Source organism: Manacus vitellinus, unplaced genomic scaffold (genome assembly GCF_001715985.3).
Source record: "Manacus vitellinus isolate BGI_N305 unplaced genomic scaffold, ASM171598v3 scaffold_8_pilon, whole genome shotgun sequence".
Taxonomy (NCBI): domain Eukaryota; kingdom Metazoa; phylum Chordata; class Aves; order Passeriformes; family Pipridae; genus Manacus; species Manacus vitellinus.
This window is the reverse complement of record NW_021940864.1, coordinates 23,062,605-23,078,744: the sequence shown is the minus strand read 5'-3', so window position 1 is coordinate 23,078,744 and position 16,140 is coordinate 23,062,605. Positions and strand designations below refer to the sequence as shown.

Sequence of the window (16,140 nt, the reverse complement as noted above, 5' to 3'; positions counted from 1 at the left end):
AAAGGAAATAATTTAAAATCTCTTTTAAGACACATCGTGTGCTGGCAGATGATTCCCTCATATCCCCTACTTTAGGAGGGGCATATTAGGGTGCTATGCATCTAAATGTTTGTTTAACAGTTTGGTAAGAATTTAGTATAGTCCTTCTATCTTATTCTACAGCTCAGTGGCAGAGCTAGCAGTCACAGAGGAGAGATGCAGTCATTTATGGTGACCAGCTCTTACGAACGAAAAGTATTGAGGTGGCTACAGAGGCAAAGGCTGATGGTGGGGAGGAGAGAATCTTGTCCTCCCTCCTCCACAGCAAGCCCTATGACTGCAGTACTACCTTAGCTGTTGCCCCTGGGCCAGTGAATTTGCATGTTGTGCCACTCCACAGTAGCTGTAAATGAAGATAAACAGTCATTTCTTTTGTCTGTGGGCTCTTCAGAATAGCTCTGTTTTGCTCTAAAGAGCTAAAAGGCTTATTGCCTACTTTTGAGGTAATTTATCTTCATTGCTGTTATCATGCAGCCACATCAGTAGTAAGAAACCCAAAGTGCCTTACAGTGACAAAACCAGAAAAATGGGTTAGTGCAAGTCCTAGCCTGTGTCTAAGACAGAACTGATGGTGAGGCACTCTAGATGAGCTGGAAACAAAATCAATTCACTCATGATCTGATCTTGAGCCTTACAGGCCTCACTTAAGGTTTGGGGCAAGACAGCAAGGAAAGGTTTCACTCATGGAGGGAGATCGGGGGCTCACACATATCAAAAGGCTGGTGTCCTTATGAGGCCTGCTTGAAATTGTTGGTGCCTCTTGTAAACCAATGCCCTATCCACGACCAAGTCTTGTCTTTGAAACCATAAACTTGCTGGACTAAAAATCAGGGGAGGGTTTAGCATGGAAATCTGACAGGCTTCCTTATGGGGTCTTGAATAAGCTCCCCAACTACTGGAAAACCAGGAGAAGAGGAAGTTCTCGCTAAAGGATGTTCCTCTCCCACATCCATCTGCAAAACAGGGTCCCAGGACCTCACCCTCACTTTGGCTGGTAGAAGTAGCTGCCTGGAAGCTGCTGAGGAGGGATGAGGGTAAGAAAATTCAGTTCCCAGTCGCTGAGGTGAACACAAAGTTAATGTTTAGTTCCTCTAGAAAAGGCCATCTGTGGATTTTACATTTTATGATATGTTAGCAGTCTTGACAGTTGCCAATCTGGCAGTTTTGGAGTCTGGCATCTGCTATTTAACCACTGAGCAATGCTTTGCTGGCTGTGACTACATGAATGCTCTACAATGCTCAAAGACCACTTTCATAATCTCCAAAAACAAGTAGGTAGCCTGGAGGTCCTATCTACTCCCAAGAACAATTCTGGCAAATGCTGACCTCGGAGAAGCTTCAAGACAGCCAAAACGGGTCCCTCCCCAATGCATGCTTGTCTCGGGAGAAAACCTGCATTCATTTTCATATTCATTTATGTGTGTCTCTTCTGTGGACACTTATAGCATAGGTTTGGCACCCATGTTTTGCGTCAGATTGCAGCTCATGCCAACCAACTGGCAGCCAAACCTATTGAGCAGTGTGTGTCTGGCACATATCCATATTTCCATTTCTATCTTCTAGAGACTGAAGTGCCGCCAGACGCATCAGTACTGTGTGTGGGACTCGGGGCTTGCTGCAGAGAGAAAGTCTCACACCTCCAGCGCTGGGGGACCTTTGTCACTCACTTTAAAAGGAGCAGGGTCTGTCCCTTTCTCATTCCTGCTCATCTTCATTCTCTGAATGACAGGAAACCAGGGAGATGGGAGAAAACCTTGACATTTTCCTATATTTAGTTTTTCAATACATGAATTGCTCACTGTAGCTACAATAAGGAAGAGGTGGGGGAGCACAAAAGCCACCCCACTTGCTGGGCTGTGCTCTGCAGACTACTCCATAGTGGTGCTGTTGGATGCTCTGTGCCATTTCAGCACTGCCCCTCAGAATCTGCCCCTTGGAGCTTGCTTGAAACAAGAGCTCACAGTGGTGCAAAGGAGTAGCAGTGCTCCTACCCACCTTGTCTTTCAGGGCCTGTCCATGCTGAGTGGCCCAGCTCGCTCCCATCTCTGTGCTTTAGTTGGATGCCCAGGGACACAACTGTGAAAAGAGTCATGGCAGCTGCCTGATTTTATTTAAGAGCAAGCTGCCTGCTGCTAAAGTGGGTTTGATGGAAACCTCATGATACCCAAAAAGCGGCACTGAGGGAGTCAAGCAAGACACAGTAACTGTAACCGCATTTTCTCCTAGTTTCCAAGGATAATGGAAGGCATGGCAATTACCTAATAATGGGAAAGACAACAGCTGGCTCCTGGCTCCTTGCTAGTGACTCTTGCAGCCCTGGGGGCTGGTGTAGGTCTGAGTTTCCAGAGGCTCAAAGAATATTTCTGAAGGTTATATGTGAAGCCATTAAGATGTTGTGAAATCCACAGAAAAGTTTCTGGACAGCCTCTAAGCCTTGGCATTGCAGAGTTTGCATCCACTGGACTCTTTTTTCTGCTGTCAAGGCTGAAACAATGGGAGCACCCATTCCAGTCTGCTTGACAATCAGCATTGCAGTGGCATGAAGGGGTCTGCAGAGGAGGTCAGTCACAGGAACAAACACTATCAGCATACTAAATAAGCCTGTAGCCTAGCAAGAGGGCTTTGCACCTGAAATCTGTCATGGGGATTGCAGTTATTGTGAGGGTACCGGGGCACTGAAATGCTTCCACAGTGAAAAAATTGTTCTGAAACTGGTGTCTCCACCCAGTAAAATCATCTAGTCACCAATGACTTGTTCTATGAAAAACTTATTTATTGATCCTCTAAACAATGCCTGGCTTGCTTTTATGTCCTGTTAGTAGCTTGCTTTCCCAATTTTTCCATATATTTGCAACATATAATGGCCCAAGAGACGTTTCCCAGTTCTTTTTGGCAGGTTAGTGAAGCCATCAAAGTCAAGGCATGTGAGCCTCCCTAGGAGCTCATTGCAAAGCTATCTGTAGTTTCTTATTAAGGTGCTTTTAAGGTTGAGCTGGCCCTTTTCACCACTGTACATCACACAGGCACTAGGACAGTGATGTTGCTTATACACAGCCCCCAAGACACATCCAGTACAATGTGGTTACAGACTTCTCCTCCAGCCTTAACTGAGAACAGTGCTGCTGGAGCATGGACAAGGCAGCACTATGTGACAGAGATGGAGGACTGAGAGAAGATAAAAGGAATGGCAGAACCCACTCAGGTTCATGGAGACAGGAGGCCATTCACAGATGTGTCAGCAATTTAAGAACAGAGTGATACCAGGTGAATTGCAGAGAAGATGATCATAATGATGCATCGCTTGCCCCTACAAAGGCACAGGACATACAATGTCACCACATGGCCAGAGGCCTGGGGCAGAGACACAATTTAATTTTGAGATTCATTTCGGGATTCATTTCTTTGACTCACTGAAAGTAGAAAACCCACTGAGGCTAGGGGAAAAAAAACAACAACCCAAACCCCTAGAACCTAATAGTTATGTCAAAGCTGGCTATGAAGATTTAGGATGTTACTTCCCCTCCTCAAACAGGAACTTTAAGTAAAGGACCCTTATACTAAGCCATTTTGACCTCTTCATAAGCTCTCCCCATAAAGTGTGGAGGCTATTATACTACCTTATCTTGCTAGGATTGTAAACCTTTGAGCTCTAAATTCTATGACCCTAGAAATTCTTCCCAAGGAAATACAGAGTAGATTTATTTTTTTTTTAAGCATACAGTGAGGTAACTTTTAATTAAACCCAAAATAATCAATGTATTTCAGATGGGTAAGGAATCCTACACCTGATCACATCCTGGAAGCTTTGGTTGGCTGCAGGACCATGCTGGCTGATCAGGAGCTGGCCCACTGGCTGCGAGAAAGTTCATATGGGGCCTGAGGTATACAGCAGGGCTGGGTAAAGGCTGGCACAGGGACACTGGTGCAAAACGTGGTTTCCTCTGCCTGGGACAGTCTGCTGGCCTGAGGCAATGCGGGATTTCCATAATTTTCATCTGGCAGGCTGTGTAAGCTTTTTCATGGGAGTTGCAGATGGTAGAGGGCATTCCAGCCTAATGATAACAAGATTCTCTTTTCTTGGCTGCCTTTTGTAGACCTCCTCCATGGGCTTGCCCAGGTGGCAAAGCCCTGCTCCACAAACTGGTGGTGACAGCTGAGCCTGAACCACTGCATCCTCCCTTGTAGGGCTGGGGGGAAAGGCAGGTGGTGCCAGAACATGCCTGGCTTAGCCAATATCAGAGAGCAGAAGGCACAAAATAGCTGCCATGATCCAAAGCCAGCATAGGAGATGGAGACTTGTCCTGCTTAACTGTTGCTCTCTGACACTTGCCAAGAGAGAAGCGGCAAGCTAAACATTTCCATGCCAATTCAGAAATTATTATTTTGTGTTTTGGTTTTTTTTTCATAGAGCTTTTTGCTCTCTGTTCTCTCCCTCCTCCCCCCTCAACAGGAGTTGGACACTTGATATCTTTTTCAAGGGTAAAACCTCCACAGCTTTAAGAGCAATGGCCCCTGATGAGAGAGTGCATCACTCTCTCAGAGCAGGAAATAATGTAGGCAGTGAGGAAAGTGCTGGTTTCTCTGTGGTGCAGAGCAGGGAAAAGGGAAGCTCCCGAAGGCTTGCTGCAGTGAGAGGTGAACAGCCTCAAAAAACACCCCAAGGCACATTTGTCCTATACAGAGGAAAAATGCAATACGCTCTGGAGTTGGCTTTGGCACATTGCTGCATTCCCCACATATAAAGGAAAGGTGTTGCTGAAGGCATCACATCAGGTGGGAATAAAATCCTTGCCTTTGCCTCCCTCAGCTCATCATTTGGCTCTGGTCTGAACTGGGATACCTGCCCATCTAAGTGACTGCCTGACAGGTCTTGGTCAAGAGGCAAGAGGTCCAGGTTAAAGCCCATTTGGGCCACAGGCTAGATTTGAACAAGTCTGAAGGGCTTCAGAGCTCTAAACCCATGTCAATTCTGCAGCTCTGCAAACACCAACCAAGCAAACCAGCCTTTTTCCAACTCACAAGCAGGACAAGTTCCTTCCTTGCTCCCATCACCCAATAACTATCACCATATGATTTAGCAGCAGATTTCAAAAGGCTCTTTCACACTTCAGGAGATGTTGGTCTATTTATTAGCTTCTCCTCTACCTTGGAAGGACACGTATTGCCAAGGCTTTAGATTTTAATGGTAAAACAGACAGTTTTATGGCATGGGTGTCACATTACATAGACTACAGAAAGTGCTTTGGGGCTCCAGTGAAATGAATTTGGACGATGCCCATCTGAAGGATTTTTATCCATTTTCCCATTTGCCAGACATAAACAAGGCAGTATCCTTGCCTGGTGGCTGGTGAGCTGCCTCATCCCAGACTTGAGATCATTATTCCTCTGGTCTTTGCAGAAAACACAAATTATATAACAGTCCCCACAGAAAACATGTGGTAATAGGGGGAAAAAAAAGTCTTTATATAGCCTCATTATTCTGACTTTTAAAAGTATCATTATTTACTGGTTTGTTCAACCACAGATGTTCAGAAATTAACATTCCCAACTCATTCATATTCCTGATAGCATGTTAGGGAACATCACTCCCCAGTACTGGCATTCTAATTGCAATCCTATGTAGACTATAATCTGGGTACAAACATTAATGACATTTAAAAGAATAGAAATCCAGCCATTGCCAGTACCTCATTGAAGATATTCTCCATGGAGCTTGACATGACTTTCAAGGAGACTGAAGTACAACCAGGGCCCTTGCATCCAAATGGGGGAGCGCAAGGAGCAGAGGCAAACCCCCAGCAGTGACTGCTCTGTTTCTTGCAGTCCCCATCATCTTTGCAACTCCAGTTCCTAGACCACCAGCTGTCCCTCAGATATATGGCTACTGCTATAGGTATGGAGTGTGGAGAGCAATTGCTCCCTGCACTGGTGTGGTGCCTGAAACTCTCTCCCAAGATCACAACAGCTTTTCCATTCTTCACTGTGGGCTCCTGCAGTGTGCTGCTGCTGGTGGGAGGGCTGGCAGCCCCATGGCTTTACAATGCATCACTTTGAGTGTTCCCAGCTCAGCAAGGGACAGCTCAAGGAGGATCAGGTCAGACCTCTCCTTTACCTGTTTCATCACAGGATGCTCAGCACCACACCCAGCATCCAGTGCAATAGGAAGACAACACAAAAAATGCTTCATTAAAAGGAGCTTCATTAAAAATAAACAGGCAAGAACAGCACAGAGCAGAGCACAAGGCTTGGGGGAGGGGAAGAGTTGAGCTCTGCTAATTTTCTCATCAGACGCCCTCCTCTATTACCGTCTCACAGCTCCTGCTCTGAAAGTCAAGTGGAATTGTCAAGAGGAATCACCTGTGATTTAAAGAGCAGTTTTCCTCCAAGAAGTATGTAAAATTGCCACCTTCCTATTTGGAGCCTCTGGGGACTGGGAATCAGAGCTGCTGAATTGGAGGGGCGGAGGAAGAAAGCACCACACTTTACTCTTGTCAGCACTCAGCTGAAACGGAGATGGGGGAGCAGGCTCCTTAGCTCCAGGTAAGGGGACCAGCAAATGCTGCCTGCCTGAGCCCAAGAGATGGAGGGGAACTTTAAGCATGCAAGTGTCCGCATGATTATTCTCTTCCTCCTGTCCTGGGGGCAAGGAAATCGGCAGAAGAGGTTGTACTCTGTCTTAATTTTGGTATCTTTGGAGTTAAAATGGACTCAGGCAGGATGCTTCAGACCTGTCTTCTTGCCATAAGCCCCATCAGAATTTGGTTAACAAGGAGCCGGAGCATCTGAGGCTGCTGAAAAGCTTGTGCGTATGTGCATTTCTGTGTGTGCCTGTCTCTATGGCTATATAGAGATATATTTAAAAGAAGGTTAATTGGTCTCCTGGGAACTATAAAAAACCTGTTAGGTTCCTCTGTGTTAGCAGTGACTGTATGAAGCCTAATTACTAAGCCTGAGTTATTCTTTTTTACTTTGGAGGGGGGAAGGAATCTCTAAGGTCCTTATTAAAACCTACAAAAAGTCTAAAGAATGATGGAATTAGAATTGATTTGTCCATGTTGATCACAAGTGCAGAGCAAATAAAAACATTGAACTTTCCCCATGAAATTCTAATAAGGGTCATATAGGCCTGGCTTATACATCACTATTGTGGGGATAAACAACCACTGTGCTGAATAGTAAGAATTGAAGACCAAAGGATTTCACATGAGGTGCACTTCTTATGCTTAGGACAGGGAAAATGCACGCTTGGATGTTCTTGTAGGGAACATTTTAAAAAACAGCCATACCAAATGTATTTTCAGGTTGATTAAATTTGTAAAATCAGAAATGAAAGAGAAAAGGACTTTTTTTGGGAAAAATGTACATTGATAGGAAAAAGAAAATAGTAATCTAAAAAAGAAGAAAAAAGAAAAGGAAAAGAGGAACTTTAACATGGCTTTGGTCTGAAATGCACAAGAGCACTTGCTTTGGATTTTTTGACTGTTCTCCAGACTTTGTTGAAGCTCTGTGAATGGAAACCAAAGCTTTTCTATGTGGAGAAGGCACAGTGTAGGCACTCTCCTCCTCTCCCCTCCCCTCCTTTCCCCTTCCTCTTCCTCTTCCTCTTCCTCTTCCTCTTCCTCTTCCTCTTCCTCTTCATCTTCCTCTTCCTCTTCCTCTTCCTCTTCCTCTCCTCCCTTTTCCTTTTCCTTTTCCTTTTCCTTTTCCTTTTCCTTTTCCTTTTCCTTTTCCTTTTCCTTTTCCTTTTCCTTTTCCTTTTCCTTTTCCTTTTCCTTTTCCTTTTCCTTTTCCTTTTTTCAACAGTGAGAAAGTATTTCCCAAGGATCCACAACGACAAGACCCAAGTGTGGACATCTAACCCTGTCTGATTTGCCCAAGGTCAGGCACAGTTTCTGGTGCAGTAGAGAAGCCAAGCCAGAACTCTATGTCTGTAACTTTAAGACCTTTCTTCTTCTCCTTGACTTATGGGAGATTTAATTCTGATTCAGGAAAAAAATCCTCATAATTGGCACAACCTCTGTGAAAAATAGAACTCTGTTCATTAGGAGCTTTGCAGTGGCCAGGGACTATTTGGAATATACTGTATGGAAAACAGCCTCTGTATTTCATAAATGTGCTACGTAAAAAAATAACAAGCCTAAGAAAAGCTCTCTTAAAAAAACTAACCTTCAGAGAATTGGGTTACAGTGAGAAGAAGAAAAAGATCTGAGTAGTGGACAAGTTTTGTTGGCATAAACCCATGCACAATAGATTTCACACACAGGTTGATAGATTCAAAGAAGTCAAAGCTCTAAAAAATTGGTTTACGGCATTGTCTTGCTTTCTACCACTGCTTCTATGCATGCAAGCTCTGTTTGCCAAGAGCCTGGAGAGTTTTTACTTCTGACATCAGGTCAGCACCCCTCAAGGGGCAGGGATACAGAGAATTATGCCATGCTCAAAGAAATAGCACAGTTTAGTGAAGTTTTTTGTGTTTTTTTTTTATGAGACAAATATTCTCTTCGACTGTAATCAGTTATTCTTAGCAAAACCGTATAATCCCCCATGGTTTTTTTCCTGTGTCCTGGTACTGCTTTTTGTCTAAACACATACTGCTCCTTCTAAGCCCAATCTAACATTGTTTTTACTGGACTAATTTAAGGGATAGTGACAAAACAAAAGTAACTCAAAATGTATTCCTAAAACTTGAGGTGAACCCAAATTACCATTGCTTTCCAAAAGGCATTGAAAAAGCCTCCAACCTGTGAGAAGCAAGCAACAAGACTGCCAGCATTACAGATAATGTTGCAGTCTGGGTCTTTCTGACTTTAGTATCTCTATCTTACCAAAGTAATACCATTACCTGAAAAATTTGACAGATATTATTCGCGAAAACCAAAACATGATGTCTGTGCAAAGATAAGATTACTTGATTTGAAATGAGTGCTTATCTAATGTTCCCCCCTCACTGGCACACTTGCTTGCTACTGCACTTTCAAACAATTTATATAGGTAAATCTCTATACAGTCACAGACCAGCATTCTGTGCAGAAAATAGGCTGGAGTGGGCCCATCAGGAGACAAAATCTGCCCACAACAAGCTCCCTTGCAGCACTGTCAGCCCTGCTGGTGGTATTAGTGCATGGGACTCTCCAAGGGAAACTGCTCAATAAATGATTGAAACCAACCAGAAAACATGACTCTTGCCTTGACCAAGCTGAAAGAAGTGTAAGATTGGCATCAACAGTAATGAATATAAAGCGTGGTTTATGCCCCCACACTAGGGAGCTTTCGCAGAGCAGCCCAGAGAAGGCCAGGCAGGGCAGGCAATGCAGTGGTGCTCTTGAGCCACAAACCAACCTGGTGCTGATTTGTTTCTTTGCATTGCTCAGTGGGCTGTGGATGAATTTACAACAGCCCTGCACTCACGGCAGCCCACTTGCTGTTGTTACGCTCTACAGCCGACATAGCATGTTCCTTCTCTGTTTCCTGTTTCACCAGCTGTTGGAAGTGTTTAATTCATACCTTTTATCTAAGCGTTTTCTTAGACCTTAGGGAAGACCACTGCTGAAGAGAAAATCCCAGTGCAGGCAGACACTTCAACTTGATGTAAGGTGGCTGTTCTCATCTGACATCAGGTAACTCTGCCTCTCCCCTAGCACCCACCTTTCCCTGCTATTGTGCTTGGAGCATTGAGGTGTCCCTGTACCAGAAGCCCCAGGAAACAGCGCTCCAGTTCATAGGCACAGATGTGTCTGCACACATGAGAGCTTGTGGGCCGTCTCCCAGTACATGCTGCATAAACTAACGCATCATCTTACCTTACATTCTGAAGTCCTTTCCATTTGCAAATCTTAGTACTAGATATGTAATCACAACATAAGCAAGCACCATCTTTATGAAAAAAATCACATAAATTCTAATATGCATGTGCCCCTTTAAAAACAGAAAATAGCTCTTGAAGACTGAGTCCCCCTCACATTTTCTAGTTGTCCATCAGTGATGCCAGTAATTTGTCAGAAATCCCAATAAATGCAAAGGTCTGACCTTTTCCCCTAGACAATTTCCTTTTCCTAATAGCAGGAAGACCCAACCAAGCAGTGAATTTCTGTGAGGATTACTGCACTTCTTGGGTGGCTGATATGACTTGGCCTCTGGCACCAAGTCATGCTACGTACTCCAGAAATGTACTGCATTTCGTAGGTTATTGCTTGCATATTACTGCCGGGCAAGTGAACGCTCCATACACTGGAACAAATTCAAATGCCTTGAAAGGAGATATCTTCCTCAGCATTGTGCTGTGGCTGTAAATTACGCCCAGAGTGTTCATTTTCTTTTTAAATGTGTTCTCATCGTGTAATAATTAATGGTGTCAAGTTACCGGTGTGAAAAAAGCCTGACTTCACAACAACGATGAATTAATGAAGTAACAGTCATGGCTGGAGTAGCAGCAATAAATTGTTAGAGACGAGCAACACACCTGAAGCAATACTTTCCAAGTCCTTAAATTATTTAGGTTTCAATGTTCCTCATAAATATTTGGCTTTTGTTAATATTTGTTTCTGTGTTAAAAATGGAAGACAAGAGCTGTGGCAAGAAAAACTTTCTTGCTGATAGCATGGAGAAATGGGGTGCCTGTGCTTTCCAAGACATCCTTCTCTTCCCTGTGGATGACAGCTTTCATCTAGAAGTCTCTGGGCTTCACTATTTGGGGTAGTGACATTCAAACCCCACAGACTCAGAAAGGTCTAGGAGTCATACCACTGAGCTCATAGGCCCCAATCTCTCTGTTTTTAAGTCATATGAAATAAAAAGCCTTTGAAGGAGGCATAATGGGGAGAAAGCAGAGTGAGCAATTTCCACAGATACACTTTTGATAAAATTTTTTATTCAATTCATTTTAATATTAAATATAACATATGAAATGCAAAAAGAAGAGGGACAGAGCCCTGAAGATACATTGGGAGGGATGAAAATCTCATTTAGAACATTGGGAAACTTATTTGATGTCAAAGCACACTGAATCAGGCTTCTGGAAACCATATCTAAGGTCAAGGCAAAGGGAAAAAGTATATTCTCTGCAATTATAATGTGTCTGACATGAGATTCTTAATTGCTGGCATAAACTGATATAAAAATTGACTGCTGATATCAATGGAATTAGATCAGTTTGTAACTGATGAAGACTCTGTATGCATTTCCCAATACTTACTATCAATTAAATTAGGTGTTGTAAATTGATAATAAGGTATTGTCAATTAGATTGATGATAGGAGCAAAAAATCCTCTGAAAATTACAGGAATTCGTCCAAACATCAACTCAGTTCAAATTATACAGCAAAACTAATAAATCTTAAACTTTTTTGTACAGCAAATAGGTCTTAGGGAAAAGACACTAACATCATCAAGAAGCTTTGCAATGAAATAAAAATAATGTGATTTTCTTTCTCCTTGAATCTTTTGTTTTCCAGACTAGAGATTATTTTCACTGTATTCTCACCATAGCCTCACACTCTTCCTTTATCTCCATCAGGGTTTTCATCAGGCTGTGATCCGTGCCGTGGGTCACCTTCATAATATTATAGGCCTTGAGGAAAGAACAGAAAGGGACATGTTAGTCGTTGTGCAGACCATGCAAAGGGGTTGGACCCTGCAGCAGGGTGGTCATGTGAGTACTGGACCTCAAGTGGTTGGCAACTTGGAGCTTGAATGCACAGCATAGACAAAATAGGAGTGAAGCACCCCAAAGTGTATGGTGATTTGTCCCTGACAAAGGAGGAGGCACTGACACATTATTATTAGGTGTTAAAACCCACAAATACACTGCATAGATGAATGTTTGGAATAACAGAGGAAGATACTTTTGCACTGAGGCATGAAGGCCACTTAAAGATTGGTCAAGTGTAGCACCCAAGGTTTCAATACACTATTTAAAAGATGACAGTGATGTTCAGGACGTTAGTAGCCACAAAGTCCTATAAATAGAAATGGACTAATGCTTAACCAATGGAATAAAGTGCTTTAACTCTATCAGGAGGAACTATACATAGCATCAAACAAATCAGTACGTTAATAGTTTCAGTGTAAAAAGGCATACAGAGTAATGGGTCTTTGCTGCTATTCCCAGAGATTAGTTTCTCTGTGTGTTTGTCATCTTCTATTACTGGGCCAATTTACACTTGCTCATATTGCCTGTAGTTTTGCTGATTCCCTGCCACAGATATGACTGAAATGCTCTTTGCCCAGCTCATGTTGAGATCATCACTTTTCATATGACATTTCTGCTTCTTCCTTCTATTAAATTCCTCCTGCAAGGAGGGAAATACCAGATGGAAATTGATTCAGCACTTCTGAAGATAGAACAAGGGAGCTAGGAGTGTACCGGCAAGAGAAAAGACATCACAGATTTTTCGTCATCCCAAACTGAAAAATTGCCAAAAACTGAATGCAGCCTGTGTTTCAAAGGGTTCCTTGTCCAGTCAGCGGATGAAATTCAGCTAAATCAGCTTTGCGTTGCAGATGGAATATCTTTTTGGAAACAAATTTAAGGAAGGGGTTTCATTTAAATTGGAAAGATAAAAATAAAAATAAATATATTCTTTGGTGGGAGAAATGAAAGCCTATTTCTAAATTCTAGAGACTGGCAAGCATATGGCAATTCTAGCACAGTTTATTTTTGCTTCAAATTAGCTAATTCTTAAAATTCTTAAAAGAAGAGGGAGGCAGCAAAAGATTGAAAGAACAAGTTGAAATAGCAGTCAAAACAAATCAGAGTAAGTAAGGAGCTCTAAAAAGAGTCAAATATATACTGAGCTACCAGAGTGCCGTACTACTAAATGATAAAGTACTCAGTTAAGCACAACAATGAAACATTTTCATCACTATCAGAAACGCATAAGAAATGTGAATGAAACCAGAAATCCTCATTTTTTCGTACTTTTATGTTAATTGAAATTCAAAGCTGGTCCTGTTTTTCAAAAATGTTTGCAAGTAAGTTATAATTATACTTCCTGGGAAAAAAAAAATGAAAAAAGTTGTACAAGAGCTTTTTCTTTTAATAAATAATTGAAAAAGTAGTCTGAAAAGCAAGAAGAAGAGTCAGTCCTTCCAAGGATGGAGAAAGACGAATACTTGCATGGCATAGGGAATTGTCTCTGGTGCAGAGCAGAAATGCTTCAGAAGGGATCCTGTGTATGTTGCCGTACAGTAACATGGAGCTGTGGCCAGGATAATTAGGAAGGGGCAGGATAACGCTTGATCAAAGTAGCCAGGGAAATTGGCCATGGATCCTGACACACTTGGTGCACAGTGCTTGCATGCTCCGTCCCAGAAAGGTGACGGATTTTTTGTGAATGGTGTATGCAAAGAGCTGTGCACCTGGACATATCCGAGTGACAGGGTAGCTGACCTTGATCTTCAGTCCCCCTACAGGAAAGAGGTCAGGCTTACAGTGAGGGACTTGGACCCTGACACCCTGATGCCCAGCCAGAGATGTCCATAGGGATACGCCTCTATTAAAAGGCAAAAATCCTTAATATCAACCCTAATTTTCAGGTAATGCTACCCTTGCTGGCTTATCTCTTGCCTCCAGCATTTCCTTTCCGTTTCTTTTCTTTCCTCAGTATGGCAGAAAAAAACACTCAGTCTTTATCCTTTTGTTTCCTTGGAGAAAATCATTCTCATGCAATGTACTGTCTCACACGCTGCAGTACGAGTCAGAACCAGATGCATCAAAGTTAGAACAGCAATGATTTGTGAAATCCCTAAATTCAGCTGGTATTAGACTATGCAGTTGTTTTTGCAGAGGTCAGTGCAAAACTGGGGATAATTTCAGCTCCAATGCAAGGAGTTGTTTTACTGGATAGAAGCAGGAACATGTGGGCTCTTTGACCACTCCCCTGTCCTCACAGCTAGCCAGCGGAGTCAAGGCTGAGCAGATTCATGTGGTCTGTGTGGTCTTCCTCTCAGCTAAAAGAGCAAATCTAATTATGAAAAACTACAGTAATTGCAAGACGGCAACACAGGCCACAGTGTCATCAGGCACATACTGTCTCCCTGAAGAATATAAAACTCATTAGATTAGAGGTATGGCTGTTGCTCCATGAATGCAAATGAGATGCAGTGCAGGCATTTGTGCCTGATTTGCATGGGGATGGGACAGGATGCCCATTGCCATGGCTGTGGAGAACTGTGAGCAGATGCAGGATGGCACAGCTCTGTCACAAGGAAAGCAGAAAGCAAATGGCCACATGCCAGAATGGCAGGAAATGTAGCCTAGTGTTTCACAGAGGGTATCTGAGGTTTTCCAACTTGACTGAAGGGGACAAGTTGCTAAAACAGGCATAGGAATACCAAAAACTATCACAGTTACTATCAATAACAGCTTGTTATTGATATATATTGCTATATATTGCTATATATTGCTATATATTGATATATTCAGCCTTTGAAGTAAACACCTAGAGAAAGGGTATTTCTTCAGTGTTGCTGTGAAATCTGGGAAGGATTTTACCCCAGTTCATGAGCTTTTTGCCTCTACAACAGGGATTACCATAAGAAAAGAAATGATATTGTGCCTATTGCAGGCACTCACAAGACAAGACAGCCATGCCCATCTGCTCATGGTGGGAGAAAAGTACTCCTCAGACCCTGCCAGCCAAGTGCAGGGTCTGCAGGGGAAACTGGATGGTCAGTGTCCTACACATGTGTATCCTCCTGCCTGCCCCCATCCCCAGCTGGCATCGCTCAGCAGATGGGCACCACAGCCCTGCGCAGGAAGGCAGACACCACCACCACAGCCCACGGGATGGAGCAGCAGCCAAGACATCGTGCTGCAGCATCCATTGTCCTGCTTTGAGGAGACACTAACCAATGAAGTCATCTTCTTGAATCTGAGCCTTCCCCTCTGCATCCTGCCTGTCACTCCTAGCCAAGTCCAGTTCAATCCAGGCTATGGGCAACCCAACAAGTTTGCTTATAGTGCTGTGAAGGTAACAAATGACACCAAACAAATAGTTATGATAATAAGTGCACCTTAGGGCAAATCTGTACACTTGTTAGGGGCTCCCATGAGCTCCAGAGATGCAGCTGCATTCTGAGCTCCTGCGGGAGTGCTGCTTCCCCATCAAGAAGATTTTATCTTGACAAGACAGGTTGTGGCAACTTTTGTTATTGGAGCTTTACAGTCATATCAGGCTCTTCAAATTACGTTTTTCAGGCTGGGCTCCAACTCTGGTCCCTTCCTGACAAAAGTTTTCCTGATCTATAATTCCATTGTCCTCCCACCATTATATCTTTCATATACGTATGTATACAAATTTAAAAAACAATATGTTGGTTGTACAATAAACCAAGGGCTACCTTCAGGTTTTATTCTAGTGGAGTATTGCCTCTCTGCAACACTTCTATTACCAAACTCTGGCAAATTAGATTTAGATTCTGCAGAATCTAATATACAGTTAGGGGTGGGTTTCTTTCTAATGGGCAACATAATGCTCTCCACATTATTTAAGCCTTCTTTGGGGATGCAGGGTAGAGAGCTAAACCCAAAGGGAACTAAGAGCAAGGTGATTATGACAGTGATTAATTTTTGGGTGGCACAGAGAGCAGCAGTAAGGGCTAGGCTGGAGAGCTGTGTGTTAAGATCCACTGGTCTTAAACTGTGCATCTGCAGCAGAGAGGTTGTCAATCCCCAGCAGCTCTGAGGCTGTGCCTGATTAAACAGGATTTATATGAGGCGAATTTCACTCAGATTGACTCAATTCCCCTGCACCTTCCACATCCTTCTCCTTAATGTTACACTGAAATTAGTCGGACGAGGGTTCCAACAGGGTGCTGCTATTCAGTGTCAGAGTGTATTAAGAAGAGTAATGAAGCAGAGAAGGTAATCGAGTTTCTGCTCTGAGCATGTGGCATGCTCTGTTGACACATCTAATCACAAAGGGCCAAACTGTGTTCTCATCTAACTCTAGGACATTATCTAAGTTATATTAGGAATCACATCCTTTACTCACAACAAACTGGGAATTATATCTTCCTCTAATTTGTTCCAGTGTAGACAGCAAGGAAGGGAATCAGCTGCAGAGCTCATCCAAAGAAGTGTTCTGTTCTATGTTTACAAGT

General features: G+C 43.1%; 1 protein-coding gene across 1 annotated transcript in view; it reads right to left on the bottom strand.

Moving 5' to 3' along the window:
- Positions 1-10,901: 10,901 nt before the first annotated feature.
- SMYD3 (SET and MYND domain containing 3) overlaps positions 10,902-16,140 on the bottom strand; it is a gene marked incomplete at its 5' end in the record, with an annotated part of 349,684 nt that continues 344,445 nt past the window's right edge. The window contains one exon of the mRNA XM_018085017.2: positions 10,902-11,605. Within this exon, the coding sequence (XP_017940506.2) occupies positions 11,504-11,605 (102 nt within the window). The remainder of the gene's footprint in view (positions 11,606-16,140) is intronic.